The following is an 18,776-nucleotide window of genomic DNA, read 5'->3' on the forward strand; positions in this document are numbered from 1 at the left end:
AGATGTGACTGCCTCGTTGAATAAGGTACCAAGCCACGTGGCTAGCATAGACAAGAATAATGGGCTAATATAAGTTATAAGAGTTAATAGGAAGCCTGAGTTAAAGGGCCAATCAGTTTATAACTAATGTAGACCTCTGTGTGATATTCTTTGGGACTTAATGATTGCGGGACCCGGACAGGACAGAAACCCCGACAATATACAGTATTTGAATACTTTTCATACTTCATTTAATTATATATGATTAAATTTTAAATAGATCTTTGTATAGTTTATCTTCAAATCCTTAAGGCATTTTAGTGGTTGCTTGTCTGTCCCTTCCTCCATCTCTTCTTCCCTCTTTTTCTTTCTTTTCTCCCTCTCTCCCTCCCTTGCCCTTTAGGTCTCCTCACTCCCCTTTCCATTTCACCATAAGTAAGATGTGGAAAATGTGACTATTGCCTTCTCCCAAATTAATTATATTAACACACTTTCACTCCTCTCCCCAGACTGTTTGGTTTACTTCAGCAATCACATGTATTTTAAAGAGTTTGTGGGCTTTTCATTTGAATAGTTTCTGTAACTGAATGCGCAGATATTAATAATTTATATTTCTTTTCCTTTCACTTCCAGGGCTCCACACTTCCTTTGGTATCATTTCCTTTCAATCTGAAGAACTTCTCTGTCATTTCCTTTAGAGCAGGTCTGTTGCTGATGAGTCTTCATTTTCTTGCATTTGAGAGTGCCTTGTTTTACCTTCATTCCTCAGTGTTGTTCCTGGATGGAGAGTTTTGCATGACAGTTTCCTTCAGCCTGTAATGCTTTCCATGCCTCTCTAGTTGTGATGGAGAACTCTGCTGCCTTTTGACCTCCCCACCCCGACCTTTGCATGTAATATGCTAAATTTCTCAGGCTTTCAATCATTGGTTTTGTCTTTAGTGTGCACCATTGTTTAGGTGTGAGGGAGGTCCTAAGCCATTTTCCAAATAGAATGTTTTAAATTATTTCTTTGGGTATTTTTCCCCTGAAACGTCTTTTTTCTCTTATTTCTTTTAATATTTCAGAAACTCTGATAAACATTAAATTTTTATCTAATGTTTTATCTCAGAATTTTATCTAGAATTTTATCTCAGAGTCTATATTAGTGATTTTCAAGGGGGATTTTTTTTTTTTTTTTGCCTCTTTTCTGTTGGAGTTTTATTCATTTGAATTTGGGCTTGTCTTTGTTTTGAGTCTATTCCAAATAGCTATTCTATAGGCTAGTCAAATGGGTATGCTGATTTACAATTTACAGTTTCTATTTGGTTCTCTTTTTAACATCTGTTTGTGTGCTGTTCATTTTCTGATTAATTCAAGACATTCTTTTGTGGAAGTGGTTTGAGAAAGTATCACTATGTTGCCCAGGCTGTCCAATCTTACCATCCTCCATCATCCACCTCCTGAATAATTACAAGAATGTACTACCATGTCTGGCCCAGGTTTCACATATTTGCATAGTCAAATGTGTTTACTTTCTCCTCACAGAAACCCATGAGATTGATTTTATTATTCTTACATTAGAGATAAAGAAATAGAGGTTGTGTCTGACTGGAATGTTGTACCTTTTCATCGTTTTTCTTTTTCCCATTTTACTGTCTCCTCTTTTATGCAGTCAGTAGTCTGTCCTGTATAATATTATATGTCATAATGTTTCTGTTTAACAATACATCTTGGACATAACTTCATTTAAGTACATGAACTATTCTTTCTTTGTTGCATCTTTGTAATACTCTACTGAGTGGACATACCATGATTTACTTAATCATACACTCTTGGCTTAAGTAATTTAAATTATCCACCTATTATTTGATTTTAAGAACTCTTTAAAGTTCTTTAAGATACATGCATTTGAAACTGTTTAAGACTACATAAGATACATGCTACACATGTGTGAATAGTTCAGTGAATTAACAAAAACTAAATGCCACAGGCAGTCATTATCAATGAATGATAAGAAAGAGTGTTTTTACCACCCCAGAGGAGTCGATATTCCCAGTGCCACCCACCTTTCCTCCACACCAGGTGACTATCATTGTAGACTTGTTTTAAGTCTCTTGCTACCCGTGTTTCTTTTATTCCTGACAACAGTTCTGAGGAGAGGAATACCCCCACCCCAATTCTCAGGCAGAGATTTAAAGCATGAAGCAAAGAAGCAGTGTGGGGGTGGTGGGAGGACTTTGAAAACATTTAGCTGTTTAAGCATGGTGGTGATGTTTGTTTTGATACAGGAAATGAATTTAGTGTGTAGGTTTTCTCTCCTTGGGGTTAGGCTAGTCTTTTTGTTAGTCTGCTCAGAATGCTGGATCAACGGATCAAAATGTCAGCTATTTCCCATAGTCCATGAGGTCTACTTGGCAGATCAGGTTTCTGGAGTCCCAGCAGGATATGAGCCCAGCTAATTATGTACTATCAGTGTGATCCTTGATCTTGTGTACAATAGTGTACAGTGTAGCTTAAGAGTTGAGGCTCCACATATTAAGATCTATGTCAGTATTTGTTTGCACAATTGGGTCTCAGTAAAAATCACTTTGTGAATAGCCCTGCCCCCCTTATTTTGACAAATTTTAAACTGAGAGAAAAGTTGTGAAATTATAGATCACTGTCAGTTCACCAGTTAATGTCCTATATTTGATGTATTTTCCTTTTTCTCTTCTCTGACTTAGTGGCAGATACTATCACACAGCACCCCATGTACTTTGGCATTGAGTTGCCTTGTTAGCTCACTCTCCTAGAAAATCATAATGTTACAACCTAACAAAATTGTTTTCTGATTTCCCCTAGTTATCATCTCCATATGTAATAAATATTTAAATATTTGAGGGTCTTCCATTATGCTTGTCAGTCTCGTTTCTGTAACCTCAGTTTGTTTAGAAGACTTGCCCTATCATTTTTACTAGATTGTCATTAGGGTTTTTGAAGAATTCAGGTCTATTGTTTTACACAATCCTTCAACTTAGATTATTCTGATTGACTCCTTGATGGAATTCAGGTTAATGACTGCAGGCTGGAGTTCTTTAGATGAATTGTTTGCTCTCTGTGATTTATTTCTGAAATAAAATAAATAAAACATTTATTTATTTCTGTCTCTCTTCCTCTTCCCTTCCACCTAATGCTGTCCTTGTATCCCAGCCCCATTGCCCAGTCTCTTCCTTCTCTTTTTTCCTCCTTTTTCATTGCTTTTCCATAGCCATACATACTCTTTCACTTGTTCATTCACGTCGCTATTCATGCTGATGTTCTTCTGCTTGTGGCTAGTGGGAACCCTGTGCCCTGGTGGATTGGTACCATTTCAATCAGGGTAAGCTCCTTCTGGTATTTGGCCCAGTTGCTGCACCCAAGTGACTCTCCTGTGCTTGCTTTACAGCAGATCACCGAGCTGAAGAAGGAGAACTTCAACCTAAAACTCCGCATCTACTTCCTTGAGGAAAGGATGCAGCAGGAGTTTGCGGGCCCCACTGAGCATATCTACAAGACGGTGAGTAGCCACTTTTGACTGCTATCCCTTGTGTCCTTGCTCACAGGTTTTCCCAGAAGACATTTGACTGGTATTTGTTCTTAGAGTTAGCATTAACGGCTGCTGTCATTCAATTTGGATTGATTTGGGGGAGCAACATGAAGCTAGAACAACCCTCAGACAACTGAAGTTTTTAAATTGTTTTGTCATCAGACTTCTGACTCACAGTCTTGATCTCAGTTGTTGTTTTATAATTACTTATTATTTGGAAACAGGCAGTGGATCAGTAGATTAGCTTTGTAACTGAATGGTAGTGTTACCAACCAGTGGGGTAGGTGACTTTTAGCCAGTCACCCCTCTCTCTGGGCTTCCTTCTGCAGTGAAGTGATAGCCATGGGGCTGTTTGGATGAAACCAGAGTGACAGGTGCAGTGGGGTGACAGGTGCAGTGGGGTGACAGGTGTAAATGGGGTGACGGGTGCAGTGGGGTGACGGGTGCTGTGGGGTGACAGGTGCAGTGGGGTGACGGGTGCAGTGGAATGATGGGTGCAGTGGGGTGACTGGTACAGTGGGATGATGGGTGCAGTGGGGTGACAGTTGTAAATGGGGTGACGGGTGCAGTGGGGTGACGGGTGCAGTGGGGTGACGGGTGCAGTGGGGTGACAGGTGTAAATGGGGTGACGGGTGCAGTGGGCTGATGGGCAAATGGCTCCGGCATGTGGTCAGTGCTGAGCAGTCACCATCATTGGCTTATAGACTTTGCTTACCCAGAGTTAGGTTGGTCAGATTTTCTGCACTTTGACTCCTGTAGCCCTGTGTGCTTGCTTAGAACTGTCAGGAAATGTCTTTTCCCATTTGAAGTCTTAACCTGCAGGTCTTGGTCTATAAGCAAACTTTGTTTCTGAAAGTTGAGAGAAGAATTTGACATTCTTCTCAGGAGGCCAGATAGTACATAGCTGCCTATTTCTTAGCTTTTGCTGGTAGATTAGCCCCTGGCCTAGGAATTACCCTGTCTTTTTTCTTCTGAAGTTTGTACTGGGGGAAACTTTTGAAAGGGGGAAAGAAGCTCCCCCCAGCAGGAGGGGTGGGAGTTGAAAGCCTGCATAGGTTTTCCTGAAGAGAAATCTGACTGCCTTTCTGAGCCCTTTCAGGAGCTGAAATGCTTCCTTTCCCCTGCAGCCGCAGTTTCTTCCTACAGTGTGGGAGTAGAAAGACAAAGAGGACAGTCCTTTTCAGCATGCAGTGGTGATGCAATCAGAATTTCAAGGGGAACCAATAGAGCACACTGTGCATGGTGATCAGGCCTCTCAAGACTTCAGGTGGCAGGCTGTCAAACTGCTGCCCACTGGGTTCACAGGTCTTTGGGGCTCTTACATATTGGTCATTTTGCTGTGATTCTCAAGAAAGTTGAGACAGTGTTCACTGAGGAAACAGGCCCCGGGAATGTCAGTCACTTGCCTACTGTCCTGATGATACAAAGTGGATTTTGAGCCTGACCTGCCTGCCTCCGTGTATGATTTCTCCTTTTCACTGACTGAACGGCCTGCTCTTAGGATCTCCCTCACCAAGCTTTTGTGTAGTGTGTGGTTCAGATTCTGAATTTTAAGGATATATAGGATGTGTCCTAAAAAGATGTTCTAATCTGGTCCCCGGACCCTGGATTTAACTAGTATTATTGATGTCCTGTGCAGAGGAGTAGTTTCACGTAGAACATAAAGTTCTGTACCAGCATGTTCTGTTTGGCATTTTGCAGTTTTCATTTATGATTTCTTGGATGTCTTTCCCAACAGTAGTTTAAGAGCTGTTTTAGGCTTTCTTTTCTAACTCTATAATAGTCCATTTAGTGCTTTGAAGGCATTCTGACTCTTGGCTTGGAAATGGCTGTCGTCTTACACAAACACTTAAAACTTGAGATACTGTGGGGAGCATAGGCATGCTAGCTAGCCATCGGGTCAGGCACAGGCCATGCTCTCAGAACACTTTGTCAGCGCCCACACCTGCTCTGCCCTGTGGGAGCTGGTGGAGGAACCCAAGGTTTGTGGGTGTTTCTCACAGAGGCACACAGGGAGATATTGTGCCCCTCCTCTCCGGGTCTTGTCTGTCATGGAAAGGGACAGTTGTTCTAGAGAGAAATTCTGCCTCATGGTCAGGCTTACGTTCCAGTCTGACAGAGAAGAAGTACAGGCTTCTTTCAGTGTGTATTTGGTTCTCCAGTCCTCCCGTCACAGTGGGCACCTTGGACACCTTGGTCCTCTCTTGACAGTATGGGATCTGACAGTCACAGCTCTGCTTTCTCATCCCCTGGATGTGTCTCTAAGACAGGCACAGGGTCATCCTGCTGGCTGCATTATTCTCAGGGTCTGTCTTGTTGACTTCAGCGTCCTTAATGCTACAACCGTCACTAGCACTCAGGTGTCTGTGAAGTAAATACAGGAGTGTCCACTGTGAAGGGGCCTGTGTCCTTCAGTGTGGGCTGCACTCTTGACTGTGCGTGCTCCTCTCCCCAGAGCCGCTAGGCAGGAAGGAGGGAGACATGTCCTTTGGATTGCAAATTTTATAAAATGGTTATTATTTTAAAAATACAAATGTGGTAGAAGAAAATGTAAAATCCGCATGCATTATTAAAAAATATGAGTGAGAATTCAGGGAAATCTCGATTTGCTATCACTTCTCTGAATGCATTATGCTAGTCTCCAGGACATGACTGCTTTGTACATACTCTCTTGACTGCATTTGGGGCAAAGTCAGAGCCTGTTGCCTCCCACTGACTGCCACCTGCCAAAAATTCTGTCTTTGTGTTCTCATGTGCGTCAGTTGTGAGCCCAGGGCCATGTGTGACTTCCTTTGTTCCAGTCCCTTCAGGGAAAAAAGGTTAATGACACTGTGATATCCCTTAGAGATGGCTTCCCACATAAGCTGGGGCTTTTTGTGAGTGTCCTGAAATCTCACACGGAAATGAGACAGGCCATACTGAGGCCTCCCATTTATTCATTCACAAGTCTTATTTTATTTTTGTTCAGTCTGTAGCACTCTCCTCCTGCAACAACCACATGTGTGATTGTAAACAGCTAGGAGTTATTGCCTTCGAACAGGAAAAGCAGACTGTAAATTTGCCTGGTGGAGGGCAAGCAATCTTTACATCAGCCCCGCTTGTGTGACATTTGTGCCTAGGTGTTTGAACGCTCTGACTGTTAGACACTGGAACATTTACATCATTGTTCCAAGTACTAAGGAATCCAGGGCTTTCTCTTGAGACCACCTGTCCTTACTAATTCCCTTTTTCTGTGCCTCAGGGCTAATGAGGCTTTTGAGTGTAACATCTGCTATTGCAAGTGTGGCATAGTCAGTCCAGGCCAGAAGTAGCTTGGCCACCATCAGTGCTTGCTGTTCCTGCACCTTACACTGTGTCTTTTCTTACCTTACCACTCTGGAAGAACATTGAACTCAAGGTGGAAGTGGAAAGTCTGAAGCAGAAGCTCCAGGAGAGAGATCAGTTGCTCATCAGTGCCTCGTGAGTACCTGTCAACCAAGAGCTTGGCCATCGGGTCCCAAGGGTGGGTGTTGGGCTGGGCAGTGGAGCACAACCAGCTGCCTCTCTAAGCCACTTGTTTTCTGACTGGCTTCTGAGGCTCCATGGGCCTTGTAGTTTTTAATTGTTTGTCAACTGTTTTTAAAGTATTGTAGTTATAGGAAGATGTACAGGACTTAAGGGCAAAGTGTGATGGATTTGTATGAAGCAAGCACATATGTGAGACCCCCATCTGAGCCAGAAATGAAGCATCACCAAGCTTCCAGAAAGCCCCCTGGCCTTCATGTTCTCACAGCCTCTCCCTTTTCCCAGGACACCCACTACTCTCAACACAAAGACCTTGTTCTGCCTATTTTTGAACTTTATATAAATGGAGTCATACAATAGGTCTTCTTTTGTGTCTAGCTTCTTTCCCTAGCAGTGTTTGTGAGCGTCAAGCCACCTGTGTTGTGTTTTGGGAGCTTATTCGTTTTCACTGGTGAAAATGCCTAGGAGTAGAGGGGGTTCTAGTTGGTAAGGCTGGGAGGCAGAGGGAGGGTTTCGGCTAGTAACTTGTTTAAGCCTGTTTTGTGTCCTAGGGACTCTTGTAGTATGTTGTTTAAAGGGGATTGTTGGGTTTTAAGTTAGAAACCTACTATATCTATTAATAAGGTAATTTATTTAAATATTTATTGAGTGCCTACCTGTAGACCGGCTGACTCCACAGAATTACTAGCACCATACAATGAAGCTCTGCAGGGACACTGGCTCACATCCCAACCCCATAGCCGTAGGCTCCGCTGAGGCACACTATGAGCAAGTGGGGTGTTGTGGAGGTGTGCTGGAGGCTTGTGTGACAAGTGGACACCCCAGAATGTGCCCATAGTTTGCCTAAGAATAGTGGGAGGTCTTCCCAGGTAGTCCACAAGGGCTTCTTGGACGTTTGTGTAGAAGTGCTTCTCTTGCTGTGACAGTGGAACTCCTGTTGGGTGTGGAGGGCCAGGAACATGCTTGAGCACTCCAGGCTGGTAGCTGCAAGTTGGCTGTTGTGGCTTATGGGCAGATCAGAGACTCCTAGGCACAGGCTCCCTCTCTGAGTGTCCCTGAATGAGTGAATAAATTAATAAATATTCCAAGACTAAGATCTTCATTGTAGTTTTTTCTTTTGGAAGTGGCTCATTGTTTGGGCACTGAAGCAAGTCTCTTGTACCAAAATCAGTATGTGAGTTGGTCTTCTTAATAGTCATTGCCTCACCGCTAAAAATCTTGGGTAGTACTTGTTTTTGGCAAAGCACATATACATTGGAATTTCTGCTCACAAGTTCTTATGTACATTCCTCAATACTGTCACTCAGGATGGGATATTTTGGGTACTCGCATGCACACTTGTATATTTTCCTAAATTCCAGTCTTTATATTCAAGGCCCTTTGTGATCTGACCAGTTTTTGTTAACTTCTTTAGAAGATCCTTATCAAATGGCAGTTATGTGTGTACTGTATGAGGCTCCTGGTGATACAGTGGTGATCCAAACAGCTACATGAGACTTGCATTCTTCTGGGAATGGTGATGATGAGATATTTACGTTAGCAAATGTATGGATGCAGGTTGGGAGAACAACTGTAAAGGGAAAGGGAGTCGTGAGAGTTTGTAGGTGTGGTAGCAGATATGTAGACAGCAAAACAGAGGAAAGGTATGCCTGTGGCGGTGACATTTGACATGCAGCATGAGGTGCCAGTAGAATTAGGCGGATGCATAAATGGAGATGTGTCTAGGAAGAGACTGTGGGAAGTCTGAGGAAATAGGAGGAGGGCAGAGGCGCTAGACATTTTGGTCTTTGTTCTATCTAAGGTTAGATAAGTAAGTGACAAAGTACGGAGTTTGCTTTTTGAAAGGCCATTCAGAATGTTGGGTGGAAGAGGTATTGTGAGGGTGCCAGGAGACCAGTGAGGAAACCAGGCAGGTGGGAGAGATGAGCTGAGTGCTGACATGGGTGGCAGGCTAATGGGAAGAGCCTTAGGAAACACAGTCCAGACCTTGGTGACCGGTGAGAAGGGAGATGTTGCATGTATTAGTCACAGTTCCATTGCTGTGATAAAATAACTTGACAGAAGTGATTTGGACAGCGAAAAGGTTTATTTTAGCTTATAGTTCCGGAGGGACAACATTCATCATAACAGGGAAAGCATGGCAGGAGCAGGAAGCTGACTGATCACATTTTTTTTATCCACCAACAGGGAACAGGAAAAAAAAGGGGGGGGGGATTATTCCCAGTCTATAAAACCTCAAAGCGCACCCCCAGTGGCATTCTTCCTCCAGCAAGGTTCTATACCTTTCCCAAACAGTGTCATCAACCAGGGACCAAGTGTTTAAGTACAAGAAGAGCCTATGCGGGGTATTTCTTATTCAAACCACCACACAAGGAGAGGCTCTTTGGGATTAAAGTCATGAGCTCTATCGATGGATGCTGACATTGACTGAACATTTTCAGCTTGCTCTCTACCACCTCTTTCTAACAACCCAGACGTTCCATAACTGTTCTTATTCTAGCTTCTGAGCAGATGCCTTTCCTTCCTTGCTTTCCCAGCCCAGTGCCTTCTCATCCTCTCCTTGTTCTAAAAGACTCAGACAGGGATCCTTGTAGCCTGCACTTGCCTCTTTCATAAACTTCTCTGTCATATGGTGTCCATCCTACATGGGAATCTCTTTTCCATGTCTAAACACTTTCGTGTCCATGCATATCATTATTCAAGGAGGACCCTGATTTTATAGAGGAGGGAATCAGGCCTTGTAAAAAGAAGGGCTGTGGTCTTAGAAAGGTCAGAACTTAAGTTAGAGGTCAAGTCTCACTTTTTTTTTTAAATATTTATTTATTATGTATACAGTATTCTGTCTGTGTGTATGCCTGCAGGCCAGAAGAGGGCATCAGACCCCATTACAGATGGTTGTGAGCCACCATGTGGTTGCTAGGAATTGAACTCAGGACCTTTGGAAGAGCAGGCAATGCTCTTAACCTCTGAGCCATCTCTCCAGCCCAAGTCTCACTTTTTTAAAAAAAAAATCTTTCATGTATTGACATAGTGTGTGCATGGTGTATCTAAGTGGCCTTTCAGTATCTACCTCATATCTGCTGATGGCCCTTTCCCTTTTGCTCCTACTTCCCAAAGCCCAGCAGTTTGTCTATGGTAGATGTTGATGTTGTCTTGTTAGTTTAATGCTGTTAGCCATTTTCTGAGTTGAGTTTTGGCTGGGGAAGGGGTAGGACATGGGGCTCTGCCACAGGAAAAGGCCAACTCTAATTTGAATGGACATAACCTAGAGGAAATGTTGAAGATTAAAAATAGTAACAAGGAAAATGTTTATGGAAGGTTCTTTCACACTGAGTGGAAAGCTGGTGTACAACTCTTGGTCTGACCTTGCCTGTTCTGTACTTGTAGCCCAGATTCTACAAAAGAAAAACAAATGGCAGAGGGAGAAAATAAGCACTGGTTCTGATCCTCCTTTGTCCCAAACTTGTATGTGCAGGGCTTGGCAGTTGTGTGAGGCTGCCAGTCTTCCTGTTTGAGTGAAGAGAAAGCTAAGACCCGGAGAACTGTAGCAAGTTGGCTCTGGTGCAGCTCCTGAGCCCACTCTGGCTTGATGTGAAGTAAACATATTTGTGTACTGGTCTTCCATTGTTCTGTGTATCAGTTACAATAAGGGGGCATTAAAAACAAAAGCAGTCATATTGTTGGGAGTAAATTTTATCTCTGTAGCTTTAAAACACAAACAAAAAAATAATAATTCCATTAGCAGAGGCAAATTGTACCATACTGCTGAGTATAAATTTTATTGCTACAGTAACTGTAAAATACAAAGATGATAAATGAAACGTTGGAACATTTATTATTGTGAATTTATTTTATTGGTATAACTAAAACACAAACAAAGTGAATAATGCTAGTAGTTGTTCAAAATTGTACAGGCTCTTGACAGCATATGTGATTCAGGCAGTGAAATGGCAAGATTAGATCTGGGCTGATGGAAGGGAGTCCAGAGTGCAGCAGAGGGCAGGGGCCATACAGGGCGCCATAAAGCCCCATGGCTAAAATATCCTGGGCACCCAGGTAGAAGGAATTCAGGACCAGAAACAGCTGTGTAGGAGCTGGAGGGGTGCTAAGTGGGCTAAGTGTTTGATGTGGAAGTACAGGGCCCTGAGTTTGGATTCCCAGCGCCCATGTCAAATCTGGGAAAGGTGTTTGTAACCTGGGGTGGGGTGGCAGGGGAGATGGGGCTGATGTTTAAGGAGTTACGGGGTCAGTGATACACCCTGTTTAAAAAGAATAATAATAAGGTTGAGAGCAATGGAAGACAGTGTCACCCTTTGTCCTCCATACACATGTGTGCGAGCACACATTCAGACATACAAAAAAGGTAAAAATCTTTGTCTACAGCTTGGGAAAGAGAGGAGGCAGTCCACAGTTCTTGTCATCGCTAATGCCCCTTGAGGAGTGATGGAAATGACAGCGAGTCACTGTGAACTGGAGAGGGCCCTGGTCCCAGAAGTGAGCTGAGTGAGTGGGGGCTGAGGACACTTAGGGCAGTGATCAGGAAGTGAGCATGTTGGCCTAGGTTCTGGCAGGGGCTGATCTGTTCTGAGCTCAGAGTCCAGCTGAGGGGTGACAGGAGGCCTCTCAGCAGCACAGCAGGGTTTGTGCTGTCCTGGCCTCACAGGAGAGGCCTCACAGCAGGGTGGGAGGGGGAACCTGCAGAGGACCCCTGTGGTAGCCCATTAGTTCCAAGAGGTAATCATCTCATTTGTCACATGTGGAGACTGAGGTGTAACAACTAATTTACTGAGGCTAGAAAATTTACCCAGAGCCACACTGGGGTTGGGATAGAGTGAGAATTTAGAAGCAGATCTGTCCAGCCCGAGCCGGTACTCCTCCTTTCAGTTATTCACACTGAATTCTATTAATGTGATATTGTGATGGCTTTCTGAAGCCTTGCTGAAAGGAAAACTCTATAAATAAGGGCTCTACTTGCAGGTGATTTCTGTGGGAGCTTGGAGAGCCAGGATAGCCCTTTGGGTGCCCTGTTCTGGGTGAATGGTTCACGTGGTCCAGTGTGAGCATCTGGTTACACGACTTTGGGTTAGGGAAACTTATATACTCCTGGAGTCGAGTGAGCTACTGAGTGGCAAGGAGTTTTGTTTAATTTTTCTGCTGTCATTTTTCTGAGAGCTTTTCTGAGCTTTAGGTGGAGCCATTTCCTCAGTTTTCCTTCTGGAGACTGCAGCCATTGAGGATGCAGTGAGGACTGAAGTCTTGCAGCTGCAGCCAGCACCTCAGCACCTTCCTTTCTGCATCATTGTTCATGGCCCAGTGTCTGGTTTAGTGTCATGCCTGCCTGATTGTCCCACAGAGAGAACATTCTAAGGCCACAGCCCAGTGCCCTGGGCATTTAATACCACAGTACCAGGTGCAGGGTGCTTGCACCCAAGTCCCTCTTCACACCCTAAGTCGTAGTGTGTGCTGGATCCATTTTGGCATACTTAAAACGTTTGCCCTCCGGCTGGTGCGAGGTGTGGCATGCAAATGCTAACCTCACAGATCTGTTTGTTGCATGCTGCTTCTTTGCCCATTGGTTCCTGTACCACCTTCTATACCTGTGGTGTAAGAGTACTAGCAGGAAAATTGGCCCCTGCCATCAGGAGTATTAATTGTGTGCTTACCCTTGGGCTCAGAGATTCCCTTTCTACTGTGTGTCCCTAGAAACCATTAAGCCACAACACTGATGTTTAGTGAGCACTTTCTCAGTACCGGGCACCTCTTCTTAGATCTTGGTGTTAGTCACATGTGTACATCAGAAGCCGCTTAGAGATTGACTTCATAAAGTATGTTCCATATAGTGATACAGTCGTTAAAATGATGATGCAGATTTATGTTTACTGACTTTCTAAAGCGTGTTCTCAGCATAGTTAGTGATTCACTGTACAGGTTAGTTCACTAGTATACACTACATGGTTCTGTGTGGGGAGGTAGAGCCCTGAAAGGCTGTGTGTTAAAATGTTAATTATATCCTGTGGGATAAGTAACCCCCCTTGTTTCTGAATTCTAAGTATTATTTTTTTTTAAAGGAAACTTAGCTCAGGCAAATGGGAGGAACGACTGACAAACACCCCTTCTCTTTTGGGTCTGGGGAAGTTGTCATCAGACAGGCCCCAGACTCAGCCTGCCCTTTGCCTCTCTACAGCAAAGCAGTGGAGAATCTCACCAAAGGGGGAGGTTCTGAAGTCCAGCGCGTGAAAGAAGATGCAAGGAGGAAGGTGCAGCAGGTGGAAGACCTCCTGACAAAAAGGATACATCTTCTAGAAGAAGTAAGTCTGGAGATGCCGAGGGACCTCTACCTACAGGTCAGTCCTGGGGAGGGTGTGGTGGCCTCCTTTCTCCATGAGCATCACCTCTCCACAGCAGTTATAGGGTGTCCTCTGGGTCTGGCCTCATTGTAGGCACTCTGCCCCTGTAACGTACAACTACCCGGTTGTCTCCTTCATGTGAGGACCCTGAGGTACAGAGAGAAGTACTAACTGGCCCAGGTGGTTGCTGAGCCCCACTGAAGGAGTGTAGCCCTGAGCAAGCCGCACTCAGATTGCTGCTGCTCGACTGTTGCCTGCCAGTCCGGCTTTTGTCCTGTCTGTCGCCAGCCTCTGTCCAGGATCTTGCAGAACTGAGTGGCTGCTCTTCTCTAGTGGACCCCACAGCTTCCTGTGCCCTTCCTTCTGTCAGCAGCTGCTGTGACTCCAATTGGGAACATCCGCTTAAGGATGGGACCACAGGCAGTGTTCCTCTATTTTAAGCTGGTGTTAAGAACCACAGTTTGAGTAGCCCTTTCCTGAAGGGCTTGGATCTGGAAGTGGATTATGATTGTGTTTATTATTATTATTATTATTATTGAACATTTTTACATAACTAATGAGATGTCTTAGGGATGGGCTCCAAGACTAGACACAGAATTCACTTATATTTCACATATGCATTATATATGTAATTAGGGAATTTTGGGCAATATTTTAACTTGGCTGTGTTTGACTACAACCCATCACATGAGGTCGGGTGTGACATTTTCTACTTTTGAGACGTTGATAATCAGAAAGTTTTCTATTTTGAGCCTTTCAGAATTTAGATTGGGCTGATCTATATGTTAATAATTATTATGGTATGTATTTATTTTTGAGGCAGGACTTGCTAGGTAGAGAGTTTGGTCTCAAACTTGCAATCCTCCTGTTTCAGCTTCTCAAATACAATAATTATAAGCACATACTACTGTCTGAGCATTTCTTTTGCTGTAAAAGACACCATGACCACAACAACTCTTTTTGGTTTTGTGAGACAGGGTTTCTCTGTAGCTTGGAGCCTGTTCTGGAAATAGCTCTTGTAGATCAGGCTGGCCTGAAACTCACAGAGATCCTTCTGCCTCTGCCTCTGCCTCCCCAGTGCTGGGATTAAAGGCATGCACCACCACCACCCGTCTTGACCACAAAATCTCTTATAAAGGAAAACATTCGATTGGGACTGGTTTACAGTTCAAAGGTTCAGTCCATTATCATCATAGCAGGAAGCATGGAAGAATGAAAGTGGACATGGTGCTGGAGAGGTAGTTGAGTGTTATACATCTGGAAAGGCAGGTAGAGAGAGATACTGGTCCCGGCTTGAACATTTGAAACCTCAAAGCTCACCCCCAGTAATAGGCTTCTTCTAGTGACAGCACACCAAATCCTACAAAGCCCTGTCTCCAGTAGTGCCTTTCCCTGGTTACCAAGCATTCAGATCTGTGAGCCTACAGTATTGGGATGTTGGGGGTGGGGCATTCTTATTCAAGTCACCACAACCACCACCCACCACACCTTTAATCAAGACACTTGAGAAAGTTGTCACCTCTTGATGCAGCACTTTGTTTGTCCCATGAGTACTTCCCAGTGCTCCTGCTTTGTAGCTTGCTGCATTTATCCCATTGGGTGAAGCATCTGCCTGTGTGAATTGAACATAGAAGCACCAGCTTGTATCGCTTGCTCCAGTAACAAGAACACATACTAAGCTATGAGACCTCCCCAGAGGCAGAGTTCCCCTGCTAAGCCTCACCTGTGTGCTTAACTATCCTTCTGAGAAACCTATGTGCTAACTACTTCCATTTCTCCTTCTCTCTCTCTTTTTCTCTCTTTTTTAAACATACTGAAATATTAAGCACAGAGTGGCCAAGTCATTTGCTGAAGGTCACACAGGTGGTAAAGGTCAGGTGATCTGGCCACATTTTATGCTCTAACATTCTGTTGTCTCTGTCCACAACACTTTGGGGTTAGGTCAAGATCAAATGTGATGTAAGACTTCTTGCTCAGAGCCTGGCATTTAGTAGACACTCAGCAAATAACAGGCATCATTGTTTGCTGCCTAAGAAATACGGAGTGACAGACAAGCCTCTTAAATAGATAGTAGGAAAGGGCAGGGGAAGAGAAGCCAGGCTTTAGCTTCTGGGTGCCAGGTGTTGGCAGTCTCCCAGCAGCTCCTTGATGGAATGTTGGGTATCCTGTCTTCTGGAAGAAGAACCGGGGCTCAGAGATCAAATGACTGTCCAAAGTCACACAGCAAGCATCGTAGGAGAGCTGCACTTTGAACCCAGTTCTACTTGACTTTTATGTTTGCGGTGTGATCTTGAGGCAGTGGTCTGTGTGGGTGGAGAGTCAGGCCTGTTCCAGGTCACTTGCGTGAGCACCAGAGCCTTCCCCCAACAGACACATGGTCTAAATGATTTAGAAGATAATTTCCATGGTGGCTTCTCTGAGCACTCAGGAAAAGCATAGAGCTTTTCACCACTTAAATCACCTTGGAGATACAGAAATGCATTTTAGAAATGTGTAGTCATTATCTTAAAAAGAAATAGTGGGGGGCGGTGGGCTGTGGGATGAATTTGCATGGAGATTAGGGTGACTCTGGGACTTATGCATGTTTAGTATTGAGAAGCGCATTTCTTCTTGTTCTCATTGAAGCTGTAAATATTGATCTGATTTTTCAAAACCAAAAGTACAGTTCTTGTAGAGTTGACTCTTTTCCATTGGAAGTGCCCATTACTCTTCTGATACAAGAGGGAAAAATGGCTGGCAAATATATTTATTACACATTCTTTCCATGTATAGTACATTCAGGGAGGGGAAATGTGCCGGAGAAAAAGTCATAAATATTTATATTTTAATCCAATTTCCTTTCAAAATGTTCCCAATTGTATTGAAAAATTGCATCAAATGCATTTAATTTAACTGTAGGATGTGAAAGCCGCCCAAGCAGAACTGGAGAAGGCCTTTGCAGAGACGGAAACAGAGAAGGCGTTTCGCCTCAGCTTGGAAAGCAAGCTCACTGCGATGAAGAAGATGCAGGAGCAGGACCTGGAGTTGACTCTGGCTCTGGAAGACAAGGACAGGTCTGGATCTGCTCCCTGGGAAGCTCAGGTCTCCTCATCTGGAGAGGGAGAGAACCTAGCTTTCCTCCCCCGCCCCCCCTCCGCCGATTTGTCATTGTTCTTCTCTAGAGTGGGCTACCTTCCTGGAGTGTATTTAGATAGCAAGATAGAAAACTGGGCATGAGAGAAACAGAAACAAGATAGTAGTGCCCGCGAGAGGTGGTCACTAGACAAGTTCATGTTAGAAAGGGGCCCTGAGACCCTAAGTCTAGTGTTTAGCTTGGCTGCAGCTTCCTGGTAGACCTGGTAGACCAAAGCAGCCCTATGGACCTGAGGTTCGTATTACCCATGAGGTAAAGCAAGCCATGGATTCAGGAGAAACCTAGTTTTGCTTGGTCCTAGCAGAGGGAAATTGCTCTGGTGGTTCTTTCCACAAGTAAGTAAGTGGTGATGTCCCCACAACAACTGCTAGTGAATTTTGTGTGATCTGTTTCCCATCATGGTTTTTAATGTTGGCTACAGGCTGAAATTAAGCAGCATTATAGAACAAAGAGCATTGTAGATCAAATACAGAGTTCTTCAGTGCATTGTGAATAAACTGTGTGGTGCTGTGTCAGAGAAATGGATGGGCAGTAGGGCTGTTAGGCCTACTCTAATGACCACTATATCCTGCAGCCAAACTTTTGACAAAACCTGTTAAGAAGAAGTTGAAATTATCTTGTGACATTTTGATTGTCTTATCTTATTTGTTGTCTCTAAGTGGGAGGTAGAGTTAAGACAGTGGAGACACACTGCTAACATTGGTGCTGAAGAGCCACACCTGTATAGAATTGGATGACACTGTCCCTGAGTGAATTTTCTCCTCCAGAGGGTTCTGCCTGTGATTTCTTTTCTCAGCCACTCAGTGCCCTGTGGAATGGTGTGTCCCACCACATTTTTTAGCTAGTTAAAGCCCAGGCTGGCACAGACTCACTGTGTGGCAGAGGCTGGCTTTGAACTCCTGATGTCCCTACCACCCTCTCCCCAAGTGCAGAGAGTTTACAGGGTATGTCAGCCTGCCTAGCTGTTTAGGTTTTTGTGCCACATTTTTTAGCTAGTTAAAGCCCAGGCTGGCACAGACTCACTGTGTGGCAGAGGCTGGCTTTGAACTCCTGATGTCCCTACCACTCTCTCCCCAAGTGCAGAGAGTTTACAGGGTATGTCAGCCTGCCTAGCTGTTTAGGTTTTTGTGCCCCAGTTCTGTTTGTCTTTACTTTTGACTCAGTGCTACCCTGCTATTTAGAGTGGAAGGCACGAAGAGAAGAGTCAGGACTGGATGGGGCAAACAGTGGTTTCTTGTTACTGTTTACAAAATCAGTGTGAAGGGTCCAAGAGAAGCCTCTCATGTTAAGTAGGTGTTCACTGAAGCAAGACAAACCTGACTGTATTCAGCCTTCACTTGCTGTGCACCTCCACCCCAATACTTACATATCTGTCTTAGAGTTTAATTGATGAATTAAACAGAGTAAGATTTAAAAAGCAGCCAGTTGTGTCAATAGTTAGTGCGACTATGGTCTATTCCATAAAAATACTGCGCTGTATTGTCTGAGGTTTTCTGTTCTGCCTGTTTCCCGCAATCGTTAAGTCCCAAAGAATACACAGAGATCTACATTAACTATAAACTGATTGGCCAATTAGCTCAGGCTTCTTATTAACTCTCATAATTTACATTAGCCCATTATTCTTATCTGTGTTAGCCACATGGCTCAGTCCCTTTTTCAGCCAGGCAGTCACATCTTGCTTCTTCTGTGGCTGGTCACGATTGTGGAGGATTGGGCTTCCTACTTCCCAGAATTCTCCATTTCTCATTGACCCGCCTGTTCTTCCTGTGTGGCTATCCTGCCTACACTTCTTGCCTTGCTACTGGCCAATCAGTGTTTATTTAAAATATAATTGACAGAATCCAGGCCATGGTCCCACAACAGCACTGGGCTAACCTTGTTGTGACTATGTGAGATGATATGTGGTGGCGTGAAGTGTGGTAAATGACACAGGCATGGTACACTGTTTGGTGACTGTCTCAGGTTTACTTGATTGTGAGCATCATGGAGCAGTTCTGACAGTTGTGACTGCTAATTAATTAACAGGGAGGTAGTGTATATATATAATATATTAACAGTGTGGATATGCTGGACAGGCCACTGGGCCTTGTAGAAGAATCGATTCATCTGAAGGGCATGGGAATATCCATTGAAGAGTTAATGGGGGGGGGAGCTTGGGGAAGCTACATGATTAGATTTTTATTTATTGCAGTTCTTTGCTTGCGGTGGAGATGTAATGTCACAGGGCTCTCATGTTGGTGCAGACATCCAGATGGATGGTGACAGCTGA

The 18,776-nt window shown here is 44.1% G+C and overlaps 1 protein-coding gene across 8 annotated transcripts in view; it reads left to right on the forward strand.

Moving 5' to 3' along the window:
- Window positions 1–18,776, forward strand: part of Cdk5rap2 (CDK5 regulatory subunit associated protein 2) — a 183,163-nt gene that overhangs the window by 27,666 nt on the left and 136,721 nt on the right. For 5 of the 8 annotated variants that reach the window (XM_038334749.1, XM_038334754.2, XM_038334753.1 and 2 more), the window contains exons 4-7: window positions 3,383–3,493; window positions 6,906–6,982; window positions 13,212–13,371; window positions 16,273–16,427. In XM_038334749.1, the coding sequence (XP_038190677.1) occupies window positions 3,383–3,493; window positions 6,906–6,982; window positions 13,212–13,371; window positions 16,273–16,427 (503 nt within the window). Of the gene's footprint in view, window positions 1–3,382; window positions 3,494–6,905; window positions 6,983–13,211; window positions 13,372–16,272; window positions 16,428–18,776 lie in introns of those variants that run through there. The other 3 variants (XM_038334751.1, XM_038334757.1, XM_042055347.1) reach the window with 2 other exon arrangements.

This window comes from Arvicola amphibius, chromosome 6, assembly GCF_903992535.2.
Source record: "Arvicola amphibius chromosome 6, mArvAmp1.2, whole genome shotgun sequence".
Lineage (NCBI taxonomy): Eukaryota > Metazoa > Chordata > Mammalia > Rodentia > Cricetidae > Arvicola > Arvicola amphibius.